The 16,106-nt window shown below is 40.0% G+C and overlaps 1 protein-coding gene across 1 annotated transcript in view; it reads left to right on the forward strand.

Annotated features, from left to right (window-relative positions):
• Positions 1 to 16,106, forward strand: part of FBN1 (fibrillin 1) — a 258,301-nt gene that overhangs the window by 169,031 nt on the left and 73,164 nt on the right. The window contains exons 24-32 of the mRNA XM_047766424.1: positions 1,561 to 1,686; positions 3,361 to 3,588; positions 5,926 to 6,051; positions 6,169 to 6,297; positions 7,539 to 7,664; positions 7,768 to 7,893; positions 9,266 to 9,388; positions 10,736 to 10,861; positions 12,763 to 12,888. Coding sequence (XP_047622380.1) covers positions 1,561 to 1,686; positions 3,361 to 3,588; positions 5,926 to 6,051; positions 6,169 to 6,297; positions 7,539 to 7,664; positions 7,768 to 7,893; positions 9,266 to 9,388; positions 10,736 to 10,861; positions 12,763 to 12,888 — 1,236 coding nt within the window. The remainder of the gene's footprint in view (positions 1 to 1,560; positions 1,687 to 3,360; positions 3,589 to 5,925; positions 6,052 to 6,168; positions 6,298 to 7,538; positions 7,665 to 7,767; positions 7,894 to 9,265; positions 9,389 to 10,735; positions 10,862 to 12,762; positions 12,889 to 16,106) is intronic.

Consider the following 16,106-nt stretch of genomic DNA (forward strand, 5'->3'; position numbering starts at 1 on the left):
AAAATTTGCATTTTTTTGGTTCATCCTGGTTTGCTGTTGTTGTTTGTTTCATGGTCATGGATGATGAGAAAGATACACTCTGTTGCCTCTTCTTTGAAAGTCTATGTGGATTCTCTCCATTTGCCTGTGATTTTTTTCTCATGGAGTCCCAGATAGACATAGGTCAGGGTGACTAACACAACCTGACATGACACAGCAGCTGAAAAATTTTAAAAACAGCAATTAGTCCCATATGTGGAATGAAATGAACTTTTCTTCCCTGCTAAAATAAAGAGGAACACTACAACCCCCACCCAAGGTCTTGCTTTCCAAATGATGACTGAATCCTTTGGCCTTTTTCTGGTCCAGACCCACTCTTAATAACTTATCTGACCTCAGCAGCACATTTTAGTATACAAGTGGCCAGGACAAAACAAAACAACCCAAAAAAGGTAAATTTCCCCCTCCCTATTTATTTCTCTTATAAGGAAAGATTTAGAATATTTTTTTCCAGCATCCCTAGCTTGAAAAGTTATTTCTTCTCAATACAGAGACTGTGTGTGTGAGTTTCTTGACTAATGCTCCTTTTTTTTGGCATTGCAAGTAAGTGCCTTTCTTTGGGTTAACTTGATGGTGAATATTTTTCCCCAAAAAAGCATGGAGAATATCATGCTTCTGTTAAGCAAACTGGGAAGGACTAGGACGTTTGGGGCAGATGCAATGAATGATGAATGAATGAACATGAGCATCTCTGACCTCTCCCCAACTCAAGCTGGGACCACCAAGACTTTGACAGAATAGCCTGAGACCATTGCTGAGTTAGAATGGGATACACTTTCTTGGGACTTCTCAGCCCTTCTCAAAGGAGACTCTTTTGACTAGCCCCACATAATCCTAATGGTGGATTTTTTTTATGCTCCCCTTCAAACTATGTGTTCTTTGCTAGCAGACTAGCAAAGAAGAAATTAGCTAGTTTGAAAGACCAGGTTTCTGTTTCTCTACTTACTTCCAGACATCTGGTCTCATAAAGCTGATTATATGGCCCCTGGGAGCCTTACCTGAGATATTTACAGTACCCAGATCTGTCCCCAAGAACTCTCACTAGCTCCCTGTCTTTACAACTCAAAAATTACTCCCTGAGACTGATGGAGAAACCCTTACATCTGTGGTATTAGGTGGGCTCAGTCTGGTTGCTTTTCAAACATCCCAGAAATTCTACATGAATTATTTGGAGACAAACCAGTTTTGTAAACTTAGGATGAAAATGGCCGTTTCAGGAGTTCCCATGTGATGCAGCAGAAATGAATCTGACTAGGAACGATGAGGTTGTGGATTTGATCCCTGGCCTCGCTTATTGGGTTAAGGATCCGGTGTTGCTGTGGCTGTGGTGTAGGTCGGCAGCAGCAGCTCCAATTAGACCCCTAGCCTGAGAACCTCCATATGCCACGGGTTCGGCCCTAAAAAAGACAAAAAAAAAAAAAAAGGCCATTTCAGGTGTGAGAATAACATGATTCCATAAATGGAATCAAGTGGAATTATGTGATACCATATGCTAACTTCATGCTTTTTTCTTCTTCATAGATATAGACGAATGTGAAGTGTTCCCAGGAGTGTGCAAAAATGGCTTATGTGTTAACTCTAAGGGATCATTTAAGTGTCAGTGTCCCAACGGGATGACCCTGGATGCCACAGGGAGGATCTGCCTGGGTAAATACTGAGTTCATTACTTTTGTAATGAACATTTCTTAGCGATTATTGGAAACTCAATAAACAAGAGAGAGGCAAATATTTGGTTCCAAGTACAGACACACTCATCCCAAATTCAGCATGTCTATTAGGATTCATGGTGGTTTTGTTGACCAGTAGCCTTCCTGACTAAGGTCTTTGTTTATTCTTTATTTTAAAAAGTAGAGAACATGTCAGCGAAGAGAATCTTTAGTTCTTTATTGATACATGGCTCTTCCATAAATCACTGCCATCACATTTATTATTCTAGAGCTCTTAAATCTGCCCCCATATGAAATGGGCATAGGATACTAGATGATTGGTGAGGGGAACATGTTTGCTTAGTTGAAAACTATAGCCTTTGCCTGCCAGGCAGGCCTGCCCTTAGCCAGAAGGACAAGTCTTTGTAGGAAACTCTTGAGGGTTGTCATCAATACCAGCCATGGTGAGATTCTCCATGAAAACTGCTAGAACCCAAGTGAAGATGATGTGGAAGAGCCTGAGTTCGTAGAAAGCTGCCCTGTGGACTCATAGGGGCAGCAGGTTTGAGGTCCCACAGTCATGCTTTTGGGGTCTTGGGCTTATTCTAATATTACTACTATGGCATCTGCCTGCCAGGAATTTGTCCTTTGGATCCATGGCTTCTGAGTCCATGACCTGGAAGTGATACTCGGCCACATTGTGCGTCTGAAACCCTATGACTCTGAAGAGCATCCTCAGTGAAGGATGACTGTAGATGGCTGAAAGAGTGGCATGTGGTTAAAAGATTTGGATCCTGTATGCATTAGAACTAATCAGCCTTGAAACATAAAACTTTATGGTGTATAATGTACAGAATAGAAGAGCTGTAATTCAGAGTCTAGAGTCTTTTCATAGCTATGGATGCTAGTTAATCCCACTCTGAGTATTAGCTTTGCTTAGGAAGAATCAGCAATTAATGAGAACCTTGTTCCAGGTTCTTCAGTTGGAAGATGCTTCCATGTTGTGTGTAGGGTTCATTTTGGAATTACCCATCTTAATAAAGGCAACTTGAACGTGAAGTTGCTCAGATGGTTTCAGAAGCTTTGTACTATTAAAGGAGGCACAGGCTCCCAGAGACTATGTACATAAGTACATGGCGAGGTGAAATACTTGAATAGGAGTGAATGCCTTTTCTGTGCTGTTTTTCCTCTTTAACTATAAATAGGGCAGTCCTTATTTCAGCGTTTACCATTCCACCTCTCCAAAAATGAAGTGGATCTGAGAAAAAGCTGCTGGAGCTAGCTGAGATGTTCTCCAGCAGTAAAGATGGCAGTTTGCTTTCAGCTAGAGAGATGTCAAGACAAGGTGGAGTGCATGTGTTGCTAATAAGCAGGGAGAAAACATCTCCAAAAGAGTAGGATTTCTCAACACACTACTTCTTCTATAAAATTCTCAGAAACTGCCTTGAGTTGAAAGGATACTTTCCACAATAGCAGGTGCAAACAAATCTTAGCTGCCAGAGAAGAGCCTTTATTAAGTGTGAATACAGCCTAGGTTCATTTGAGGGAAAAAAAATTTATTTCAGTCTGTACAGTTATATGTATGTATACAGCACTGTGCCTAAGACAATGTTGGCCCTTTGCAGCAGCATATACAAAATAGCTCTCCTCATTCTCCTTCCATTCCCTCGGGCAGATATACGCCTGGAAACCTGCTTCCTGAGGTATGAGGATGAAGAGTGCACCCTACCCGTGGTTGGCCGCCACCGCATGGACGCCTGCTGCTGCTCTGTGGGAGCGGCCTGGGGAACTGAGGAGTGTGAGGAGTGTCCCCCAAGGAACACACCCGAGTACGAGGAGCTCTGTCCCAGAGGACCGGGATTTGCCACAAAAGAAATTACCAATGGGAAACCCTTCTTCAAAGGTACAGTGGTTCCCAGTGGTTGATTGCTCTTCTTTGAGATCCGCAGCATGCATTTTCCTGACCCCTGAGGTCTACTGACAGAATTAGCGCATGTCACCATTGTGGCCATTGGGATCATCTCGGTATTCGTTCCTTGGTCTGAATTTTATATCTGTCACAGATTTTCTTTCTCAACCTCTCAGGACTTTTTGAGGTCACTTGCCTGTCCCATCGAGTCATGATTAAGCATTAAAGTAGATTTTAATACTACCCTACAGCTAAGCATAAGCCAAAGAAAGATCTTGGGAAATTTGTATGCCATCTGCTAGAGCCCTTTATGTGCTAAGTTGAAGCCTCTGTGACACTGTGGTCAACCTGAGTATAGAATATGGTGAGAGAGACCCAGTGAAAGATACTCTTTGTCCAAATACAGTGAAATCATTCCTGTAGCAAATACATTCCCATGACTTATGGCATTCCAAATTTTATTTTCTTATGCTATAATATAAAACCCTTATAAAAAGTAAGACATCATATAGTTAATATAATCCTAAAATTGAGTTAACTTTTTGTGCACAAGGATATAGAACTTGCTTACTTTAGCATATGGAAAAATCATAATTGGCTACTCAGAATTCCAACTCTTCAGGGAGGCCCAGCCTATGTTCCCAGTATAGAGTTTTGTGGTGGTTACCTATTGTGTCTGGACCTAGTTATTATACTTCAGACCTAAATGAATATATAAAATGGGAAATGAATATATAAATATCCTTATATTTATTTTTTTAAATTACTCAATGAACGTTATTACATTTATACCTGTACAATGATCATCACAGCCCAATTACAGCATTTCCATCCCAAACCCCAGTGCATCCCCCCACACTACAACCTGTTTTATTTGGAAACCATAAGTTTTTCAAAGTCTGTGAGTCATTATCTGTTCTGCAAAGAAGTTCATTGTGTCCTTTTTTTAGATTCCACATGTAAGTGATAGCATATGATGTTGGTATCTTGCTGTCTGACTGACTTTACTTAGTATGATAATTTCTAGGTCCATCCATGTTGCTTCAAAAGTCATTATTTCTTTCCTTTTAATGGCTGAGTAATATTCCATTGTGTATCTTCTTTATCTACTCCCCTGTCAATGGACATTTAGGTTGTTTCCATGTCTTGGCTGTTACATAGTACTTCAGTGAACATTGGAGTACATGTATCTTTTTAAGTCATGATTTTCTCTGGATAGATGCCCAGGAGTGGGATTGTTGAAATATCTTTACATTTAAAAGTGTGGAGTTTTTTTTTTTTTCTCTACTGAGCATCTGGTTCAAGAAGTCCTGAGAATATAATTGTACTGTCTGGAGAGACAGTTTCTAGACAGCCCTCTGAAATGTCTCTTAAGTAAATGCAAAGGAACATGAATGATTTGCTTTTAAAGGCTGTGGCATTCCATTGCCACAGAAGGTCTGGATGGTCTTGAGATTTAATCTGCCAGCCACGTCTCTCATGACACTTGGTAGAAATGAACTTATATCTCTTGAGTGGCTCCCGTCGTGGCTCAGTGGAAATGAATCCGACTAGGAACCATGAGGTTGTGGGTTCGATTCTGGCCAAGCTCAGTGGGTTAATGATCCAGTGTTGCCTTGAGCTGTAGTGTAGGTTGCAGATGTGGCTCAGACCTGGCATTGCTGTGGCTGTGACTCCAGCTCTGATATGACCCCTAGCCTGGGAACCTCCACATGCCTCAGGTGCAGTCCTTAAAAAAAAAAAAAAAAAAAAGAATAGAAAGGCCCCTCTAAAGGGAACTCAATCATATGTTATATATGCATATTATTTGAGATACTATGTTAAATTAGTGTATATTTTTTAGAAAAAAATTAAATAGTATACATCATTTGTAAATGATTTAAATTATGAATGGCATTTCCTTTAATCTAAACTTTAGGTGTAAAAAAGCATAAATGAATATCTCATTCCACTACATACTCAATTGGTTGCTCTGAGGCAATCTATTTAAAAATCTTCTACATGCTTTAGATACAGAAGCTAATGGTTTAGAATTTTTATTCTTACAAGCAATTACTTCAGTGTTTGGTGTGTATAAGGTAGTGCGCTGGCCTTTAGAAGTCCAAGTAAACACACTCTTTACTTCTTTAATACGCCTTTCTAAAATGTAGACTTTTAAAAGTCTAGAACTGTTTACGGAATCCTATTTCTCACGGATCATCACATATCTTTAAAATTGAGTATGACCAAGACCTTAAATCAAGATCCTCTAATTCCTGGGTTTAGAATGGGGTGTTGAGCCCTCCTCACTGATCACTGATGGACTTTTCCCACATTCAATTTTTGTTGAAGACATCAACGAGTGCAAGATGATCCCCAACCTCTGTACCCACGGCAAGTGTAGGAACACTATCGGCAGCTTCAAGTGCAGATGTGACAGTGGCTTTGCTCTGGACTCTGAAGAAAGGAACTGTACAGGTCAGTAAGGGGCTTAGCCCAGAGGGACATCCCCTGGGACACCTCGCCTTTAACCCACTGCCTCAAGAAGGAAAGCGTTCCTGCTGCTCATTTGCTGCCCTTGCTGCTCCTGTGTAGATATTGATGAATGCCGCATTTCTCCTGACCTCTGTGGCCGAGGCCAGTGTGTGAACACCCCTGGGGACTTCGAATGCAAGTGTGATGAAGGCTATGAAAGTGGATTCATGATGATGAAGAACTGCATGGGTAAGTGGGTGAGCCTTTGATCATACAAATTCTAAGAAGCTTTGGTGACTCATCTCCTGTGTTCCCAGTTCTTCCTGCTCCCCCAAAGCCCTGGTCTCCTGACCAGTGAGTCAGCAATTGGTCAGTTGCAGAGAGAGACTGACATGTGGAAGGAATGAGGGGATGCATGCTGTCGGTGGTGGGTGGCCTCAGACACCGGCTATGGGTCCCTGAGAAGTGAATTTAACACCTGGAATAGAAACCCCAGGAAAGAGAGAACCAGATATAAGCTCTATTAGGGGCCACATTATAGGGTTTCTGTTCATCATTTCTGAAAAAGGAGATTGATTCAGATGGTTGCATTAAATGCTTTTGGACAAATGGTGCCAATATACTTGCTCGATGCAGGGTTGCCACAAACTTTCAATTTGTAAAAAACACAGTACTATGGAGTTCCTGTTGTGGCTCAGTGAGTTAAGAACCCAACTGGTATCCATGAGGATGCAGGTTCGATCCCTGGCTTCAATCAGTGGGTTAAGGATCTGGCATTGCTGCAAGCTGCAGTATAGGTCACAGATACAGCTTAGATCTGCTGTTGCTGTGGCTATGGTGTAGGTTGGTGGCTACAGCTCCGATTTACCCCTAGCCTGGGAACTTCCATATGCTGTGGGTACAGCCCTAAAAAGAAAAAAACAAACAAACAACAACAACAACAAAAGCCACAATACTATGAAGCACAATAAAGCAGAGGGCAGTAAAGTGAGGTGGGATGGGGGAAAGGTGGTTGCATTAGTCAGGTTCCCAAGAAACAAGCCTGAAACAGGGCCTTTTTTTTTTTTTTTTTTTCCTCAAGGGAGTGCTCTTATGAGGAACCTGTAAGGAAGTGAGGGAAACAGCATAGGGCAGGGGAAGAAGAGAGGCCAGTTGTTCAGTTGCATTTTAGTTTTAATCTGACCCCATAGAGGCCTTGGAGTGTGATTGTGCCAGAGAGTTTTCCCACCCCCAGGCAGGGAGGCTGAGATTTTATGCTCCCAGGTCAGTTCAGTTACTGGCCATGGCACCCCCCAGCATAGGAGGGGTGTAACCGCTCACTGCCTAGCCTTGTCAGAGTGAGGTGGATGGCAGTTCTCTCCAAGAAGGGAGCCCATGAGCCAGCAGCAGCCAGGACTTCCAGCAACTGGCAATGGGTGCACTGGCCTGGTCATGGGGGTCTGGGCAGGATGCCTCCCACATCTTCAACAGGGGTCCTCTCCGTTTTGCAGATATCGATGAGTGTCAGAGAGATCCCCTGCTGTGCCGGGGAGGCGTGTGCCTAAACACCGAGGGAAGTTATCGCTGTGAATGTCCTTCTGGTCACCAGCTGTCCCCCAACATCTCAGCGTGTATAGGTAAGTAGGAAGCCTGCTTCGCTGTGGTCAGTCATTTGGCTCTCATCTCTGCTAGGGTCAGAGGCTTATGGCTGACTATTCACTCTTCTTATTTTCTAAACAGACATCAATGAGTGTGAACTGAGCGCCCACCTCTGCCCCCATGGCCGCTGCGTGAACCTCATAGGGAAATATCAGTGTGCCTGCAACCCCGGCTATCACTCAACCCCTGACAGGCTGTTCTGTGTTGGTAAGTTCTGTGTTTCCTGTTACTTATTTTATTTAATTTTTTTTTAAGTATAGTTGATTTACAATGTTCTTTTAATTTCTGCTGTACAGAAAAGTGACCCAGTCATACATATATAAACATTCTTCTTCTCATATTTTCTTCCAACATGTTCAATCCCAAGAGATTGGATATAGTTCCCTGTGCTGTGCTGTAGGACCTTGTTGTCTTTAGTCTCTTCTAAAGCACTCAAGCAGTATTCTCTGACTTCTGTTTGCATCACTAATTACTTTTACTTAATCATGCCTGCTTTCTTGGAAGTGAAATTCTTCTCATGGTGGCTCACAATCTCTGGCTCTCACCTCCCTTGTCTGTCAAAAGAACCAGTTCAAAGGAGGCTATGGAGTGTTTTAGCTCTAGCAAGTATAATTTGACCTGTGCTGCTTTGACTAGAGAAACGGTAGCAGCCCATGCTTTGTGTCTCCACCTGCACACCCAGGCAAAGCAGCAAGGGATTACTAACCACCTGAAATCAACACAGCCTGGAGAGTGCCAGAGAAGGACAAAAAGCAGAAGCTGTGATCCCTGCCCTCAAGTGCTTTAGAGCAGCTCAAAGATTCCAAAGAATAATTCTTGGGAGCAAGAGCATATTATGTCTATTGCTCACAGTGCAATAGAGGCCAGGTCTGGGGCTGTGTTAAAGTGGGGTTTTGTGGGACAAGCATTTTGCTCTGTGGCTGGCCCTTGGGAGGTTTAGTTGTGCTGCGAAGAGTGGCACAGAAAGCCCTGTGGCTTTATTGTGCCCAAAGTCAAAGTGAAACTTTGTGGAAACTGCCAGGTTTTGCCTGTTTGGGAGTAGACCCCATGTGGAACTGCCAAGTCTTACATGGTTTCCACCCAGAATCGTAAATCAGCCCAGATTCTTCTGAAGCATGTCCCAGGACAATTCGGAACTCCAATTCGGGTCCTTGAAAAAGATTGGAACCTCAGCCAAACTGAGTGTCAAGTTTGGAATGGAGTCTGTGCCCCAGGGAATGTCACCTGCGTGCCCACTGTTATCACTGAGCTATGTCCCAGCACCCAGCACTTCTCCTACATTGCACATGGCATGCCATATATTGCATAATTAATCATCCATGTAACTCCCTGACTGCAGTATAAGCATTATGAGTGTCCATCTTATTCACTAGTAGATTCTCATCTCTAGCACATGGTAGGTGTATGGTTAATATTTGTTGAAGGAACCAAACGATGCAGTGACTTTCAGCTGCCCTAGGATGATTTTATAATTTTGTATTTTGTTTTGTTTTTTTGAACCCATGCATACCTGCAAACTTTACACAGCTACCATCATCACAAACACAGAGGAAAGTGATATTATTTTGCTTTTTCTTAGACATTGATGAATGCAGCATAATGAATGGTGGCTGTGAGACCTTCTGCACAAACTCTGAAGGCAGCTATGAATGCAGCTGTCAGCCGGGATTCGCACTAATGCCTGACCAGAGGTCTTGTACTGGTAAGTAGGTCTTGGCCTCCTGGGAATTCTCTCAATAATAAGCCCCTATGTAGAGTGGTTCAGGGGCTGGGATTTGGAGTCAGACAGTCCTGGGTTCAAATCTTTGTTTTTCCACGTTTTAGCTGTGTGTCCTTAATTAAGATCCTTGGCATCCAGCCCCTCATCTATAAAGCGGGGTTCAGATTGTCTTTGTGGAAGAGTATGCACAGCACTCAGTATAGTACCTGGCACATGCTCAGTGAGTGGAATATAAACACATTTTCTTTATTGGTCAGACTTTTGAAGAATCTGATCTTATGGCTTATTTCAGTGCTACTCAGGGTGTGTTTCCTGGACTGGCAGCATCAGCATCAGCATCCGCTGAGATTGTGTTAGAAATGCAAAATCTCAGGCCCCATCCTAAATCCACTGAATCAAAAACTCCCTGAAGTGGATCTTAGTAATCTGTTTTCACAAACCTTCCAAGTGGTTTTGGATGCATGCTAAAATTTGGGAACTGCTGGTCTAATTTACACACGCTGTTGTATCATCCTGTGCTAGAAAGAGCCATGTCTTCAGTTAGAGATAGGAAATGAGGTGGGTAATACTGGTTTTCATTTGCATTCAGAGTAAGAATACTTAGGTTTAGGAACCAAAATTATATTATTGGACCTAGTAAAATATCCCTTAAAAGCCTTGGATATAAATTTGGCTGTCAAAATTAAAATTTGAAAATAAATATTTTTGCTAAAAATGCACTTAAGTAGATATGCTTATTTAGAGCAATTTTTACCTTCAAATATCTTTAAAACAGCAGATAATAGACATTAGGTATTTAAATTTGACATCAGGAAAATAAATTTTGAATGATAAATTTATATCAGAGATAAAAGTGCTAATTAAATGATGGTTTTTTACATGGTTGTGGACCTCCACCCTGAACTGTATGTTGTAAATTATGTGTGTATGTGATATATGTGTGTGTGTGTACATATATGTGTATATATATACACACACACGCACATATATTTTTTTTATTTTGCCACACTCGTGGCATGTGGAAGTTCCTAGGCCAGGGATTGAATCCATGCCACAGTTGTGATCTAAACCACAGCTGGGGCAATGCCGGATCCTTAACCTGCTGCACCACAAGGGAACTTCCTATATGTTAAAAACCTTGAAAATGGTTCTCTTCTTTTTTACCCAAGATAACCTGATAGGACAATTTATATAGATCTTCATTTGGAGTTGAGAGCTAATAGTCTTATATGGGAGTGGACCAAGTTTACTTGTCTTAGGTTAGTTAACTTTTCGTAACTGAGTAATGAGCCAGTATCAACAATATGCCATTGTTGGTTTCCTCTGCAGACATTGATGAGTGTGAAGATAACCCCAATATCTGTGATGGCGGTCAGTGTACAAACATACCTGGAGAGTACAGGTGCTTGTGTTATGATGGATTTATGGCGTCTGAAGACATGAAGACTTGTGTAGGTAAGCAAAGAAGACAGAATTTTCTAATTGTCTGGTTATTCACGAGCACTGTTAAGTTACATAAAGATTTGTTTGGGTCGTGGGTAGATCTATGGGGAAAAGCAAGGATACTTTGGGACATAGTACTAATAATATTCCAAGGCCAGTGTTCCAAAAAGCAACTTTCTTGTGCCTGTGATGTGATTGTCTTGTTAGCTGTGTTATATAAACTGAGCTAACCACTGTCTAGAGGGCTGTTTCTTTTATGTTTGTGTATTATTTCTGTCCTCTTAACCATTCCCTTGCACCAACTAGAGAGTTTAGGCTTTTGAAATGTTTGATTAAAGACAAGCAAAATTTATTTCTTACAAGAATGAAGTCAATTCTAGAATTGTTTGTACTTGTTTTGGAGAGTTTCTATTACTGTCTTCAAATCTGTTAAAGTTTTTAATGCAATTTATAACCTGCCTTTAATCCAATTTAGTATATTTTAAATCTCAGACATTGAAGTTTTATCTCTAAGAGTTTGATATAGTCTTTTTAAAAAATATCTTCTGTGTCTAGGCTTAGAATGTCCAATCATTTATCTCGCTTTTGAACACAGGGGATATAGTTATAATAACTGTTTTAATTTCCTTGTCTACTAATTCTATCACCTGTGTCAGTTCTGATTTTTCTCTTCATTATAGGCCCTATTTTCCTCCTTCATTGAATGCCTAGTAATTTTTGATTGGATGCCAGATGTTGTAAATTTTGCCTTACTAGGTGCTGAATATTTTTGTACTCCTAGAAATATGCTTGAGCTTTATTTCGGAACATAGTTAAGTTATTTGGAAATGGACTGGTCCTTTCAAAGTCCTGCTTTTAAGCTTTTAAGCAGCAGTGAGGGTAGGGCTACTTTGCTCTATTGCTAAAGAAAGACCTTGCTAGATGCTCAACTTGCTTCCTTGTGAATTATGACGTTCTCCAGTCTGGCTGATAGGAACAGGCACAATTCGAGGCCTTCTGAGGACTCTGGTCCTTCTAGTTCTTTTGGATGGTATTTTCTCCAGCTTCATTACATGAACGTACTGATCACTACTCGTCTGATTACTTGAGTTCAGCCTTCTGCAGATCTCTGGAACAGAAAGATGTCTCTCTGTCTCTCTTTCTAAACATCTCTTTTCTGTCCTTTACTCACCCTTGTGAACTCTAGCAACCTTGGCCTTCAACTCAGGGACGTTGCCTGGTTCCACCTGTCACCCTTTGTATGCCATTGCCTTAAAACTCTTCCTACACAGTAACCTGGAGCATTTGTAGAACTCACCTAGTCTGTCTTCTTTCAGGGATCACTGCTTTTGTTGCCTGTATTGTCCTTTTTGTTGTTATTTTAGGTCAGAAGTTACATTTGGTTCCTATTACTCCATCTTAGCCAGAAATGAAAGTCGATTGAAAATATTTAAATTACATCACATACGTATCTCTCAAAAACCCTCACTGAAGTTCTAGGAATTAAAGCAAATGAAAAAAAAGGATAATTTTTAATTTGGGAAAGAAGTGAAGATTGTTAACTATCTGCATCTATCTTTTCTTTTAAAAGATGGAACTAAGACATTGGCATCGTGCAGTCTGAATTAAAATTTTCATCTGGCAACAGAATATGCTGTTGTAAAATATTTTCTAGACTGTCACATAAACAGGCTCTATCCCCAGCCCACAGTCAATGAGCTTATTTGATTACTTGACTAGCTATGGCCTAGATAAAAAGGCAGTCTGCAATGTAGAAAGCAGATGAGAGTGAACAATGTAGATACACTTTCCTTTATGAGTGAAAATATTTCATCTTTTCTATTTACTTGTCATAGTTGCTTTATCTCAGGGAAAAAGTTTTCAGTGATATCAAACAAATGGTTATATGTATTAATAATATCTGCCATTTACAGATGTCAATGAATGTGACCTGAATCCAAATATCTGCCTAAGTGGAACCTGTGAAAACACTAAAGGTTCATTTATCTGCCATTGTGATATGGGATATTCAGGCAAAAAGGGAAAAACTGGCTGTACAGGTATGTTTTTTTTTTCAAGTTGAACAGTAAAACCTTAAGTGGTTAAGAGATTTCTACCGTAAATATAGACTAATACAAGTTTTAAAACTATTAATATTTTAACTGCATGGTAAAGTGTTTTGTGTAATAATATTTTTCATTAACTTAGCCTGTATGTCATTGAAACTTGACATACTCTAGTTTAGATCTAAGCTTTGTTTTTTTCCTTTACCTGTGACAAAAAGGCATATGGGATAAATTACCACTAAAAATAACACTATCAATATCACCATTTTTATGAGGTTAAAATAACATTTTTATATCAAAGTAGTTAACATGCTAATTACCAAACTTTGTACCCTTTTATTAAAGAAGACCTTTCTCAATACCCTCTGTTGCCAACACTTTCATTTAAGGTTTTATGAGTGGAATTGCTGTTTAAAAACACATCCTGTAGTTCATATATTTCATCAGTTCTCATCAATCTTCCAGTCCCTTAAATTAGTGTGCTTGTAAAGCATTAAGTTGCTTTAGCCCTAATAAGTTTTTATTAGGGATTTTTCTCAGGATTTAGCAAATCTCATAAAGTAATAATTAAACCATTAGTTTTGTTTGTTTAATACCAACAGTGCATAAGAAGTTCTTTTCACCCATATTTATAGATTATTCTATTAAATATTAAATGGAAGAAGTCACTCTGAGTGAATAATGTTTTTAAGTGTTTAGTTGATGTTTTCACCCTTGAGGCAGTGATGTTTAGCATATAGAATAATGAAGTTTTACTATAGTTCTCTATAGTAATAAAACATATTATGGCATATAGCATAATTTAAAACTTAATGGAGACCATGGTGAGCTTGAATTTGGTAAATACATAATTTCTTTACAGATAATAGATTTTAATTTCAAAAGCCAGCTTGGCAAGCCATTGTGACTTAAACATTAAAATATTTGCATATCAGCAATGTGGTAAATGTACATATCCTTAATTATATTGACTTTCTTTTTTTTTGGTGGCTGCACCTGTGGCATATGGAAGTTTCAAGGCCAGGGATTGAATCTGAGCGACAGCTGTGACCTATGCATAGCTGCAGCAATGCCAGATCTTTTTTTTATTATTATTATTTTAAATTTATTTTATTTTTATTTTTATTTGCTTTTTAGCGTTGCACCCATGGCACATGGAAGTTCCCAAGCTAGGGGTAAAATGAGAGCTACAGCTTTTGGCCTACACCACAGGCACATCAACTTGGGATCTGAGCCATGTCTGCAACCTACACCACCACAGCTCACGGCAACACCGGATCCTCAACCCACTGAAAGAGGCCAGGGATCGAACCTGCATCCTCATGGATACTAGTCGGATTCATTTCTGCTGCACCACAATGGGAACTCCAGTGCCAGATCTTTTAACAAATTGCCTGAGACCAGGGACCTAACCCCCTGCTCTGCAGTGACCCTAGCTGATGCAGTTAGATTCTTAACCCACTACACCATGGTGGGAACTCCAATATTGACATTTCTTAAGAAAGTTCCCAATATATGTATTATCATTGTAAACTGTTCAATAATGTCATGTTTTAAATATATACATACACAGATCTCACCAATAAATTACTATTGGTTCAAAAATGACAATCTAGCAAAATTACATGAAGTTAGAGTATTTTTGTGCTGACTATATTAGTCTTCATGTGAAGCATGACCGGGGTCCATTCTGATAAAAGGCACAGAGTTTCAAATCTTAGGTCCTCACGTGGTCTCTGGGATATAAATGATGCTTAGCTTAGTATGTCTGTGGTTGAACCTTTATTTTTAGCTTCCATTAAAAATATAGGACTCAGGGTAAGGGGTGTTAGTCTGATTATAATGCAAGGGAAGGTAGGACTGCTCAATATTACATTTTACCTGATAGATGCTAATACCATTGTCTGGCTGAGTTGAACTCACTGAAATTCAACCCAGAGAACAGTGATCTTTATGAAGGGAAAAGTTAATCTAATGGGACAGTCTTCGTTCCCTATAAGAAAAAGATTTCTAGAATTTCATGCTCCAAATTCCAGCTAAAAGAGGCATATGCAGAGGCTGATTATTTTAGGCCTCATACCATGAAGAAAGCTTAAATTTTCAAGTGGCATTATTATCATTTTAGGTCAATAAGGTATAATGTATGTGATATCCTTGGCACAGTGTATGGCATGCAGTAGCTGGTCAGTAAATGACAGCTATTTGTTGCCATTATGAAGTGAGACACATAGACACAGTGTCTAGAAGCCATTTAAATTAAAAACATAACTTCTAGTCTAGCAAAATTCTATACTGTTATTTACTGATATGCTTGAAATGAATTTAAAGAAAGAAAATCTTATGCTGTATATTCAAAAACATATTTTTCATAATTGAGTTTGCACAGACACTAAGACTGCAGTGATGAGCTATGTGTATTCCACATCAGATGAGATGACACCAGTTTGACATTCAGAATGGCAGTCTTTTAGTAAATCACATGAACAGAAACAGAGAATCAAAGTTCAAGGAATATTCTATATCTTTCCCCAAGGGCCACCATCCCCCTTTCCCACTTGTAAGTGGTGGCCTAAATGATTTTGCAATTTCATCTGTAGAGAGGAGAATTGAATTTCAAGGCCCCTTTGATACCATAGTAGCCATGAGCTTGAGGAACTCAGCAGGGTGCTCTGCCGTTATGCAAGTGTTCCCATGGGGGAAGCAGCCCTTCAGTGAGGTATGGAAGGACAGGCGTGGGGTGGGGGGCTTCAGGCAGGAAGGAAAAGAAGTCCCCGTAAGTACTGTTCAAATACTGTTATTAAATACTGTTATTAACAACTCGAAGTATTGCATTTGATTGAAAATGACTTACACAAACAGGAATTGGCAGTGAGTTGGGTATACTTAAAAACAAGTTTTTAAAAATCTGAGCCAAAATGTTTTTTTAATCCCGTGTAACTGGGGCTCTTCCGGCCTGCTTTTAGTTTAAAATTAGTGTCACTCACAATTTAGAATACCATCAGGTTCCCTTGGTGATAGTCATGTTAAAGACAAGTGTTTATAATGTCCCAGGCAACTTATGTAAATAGAGATATGTATCTCCCCTAATGGGATAAGCAAGCCTCACAACAAATAACAGTGGGGAACAGACCCTGAACTCTGTTTTGACGGCAGACAAAAGAAATGTATCTACATCTATTTCTACACATTTACAATGTGTATGCCTACATCTA

The sequence above is a fragment of the Phacochoerus africanus genome, chromosome 2, assembly GCF_016906955.1.
Source record: "Phacochoerus africanus isolate WHEZ1 chromosome 2, ROS_Pafr_v1, whole genome shotgun sequence".
Classification (NCBI taxonomy): Eukaryota; Metazoa; Chordata; class Mammalia; order Artiodactyla; family Suidae; genus Phacochoerus; species Phacochoerus africanus.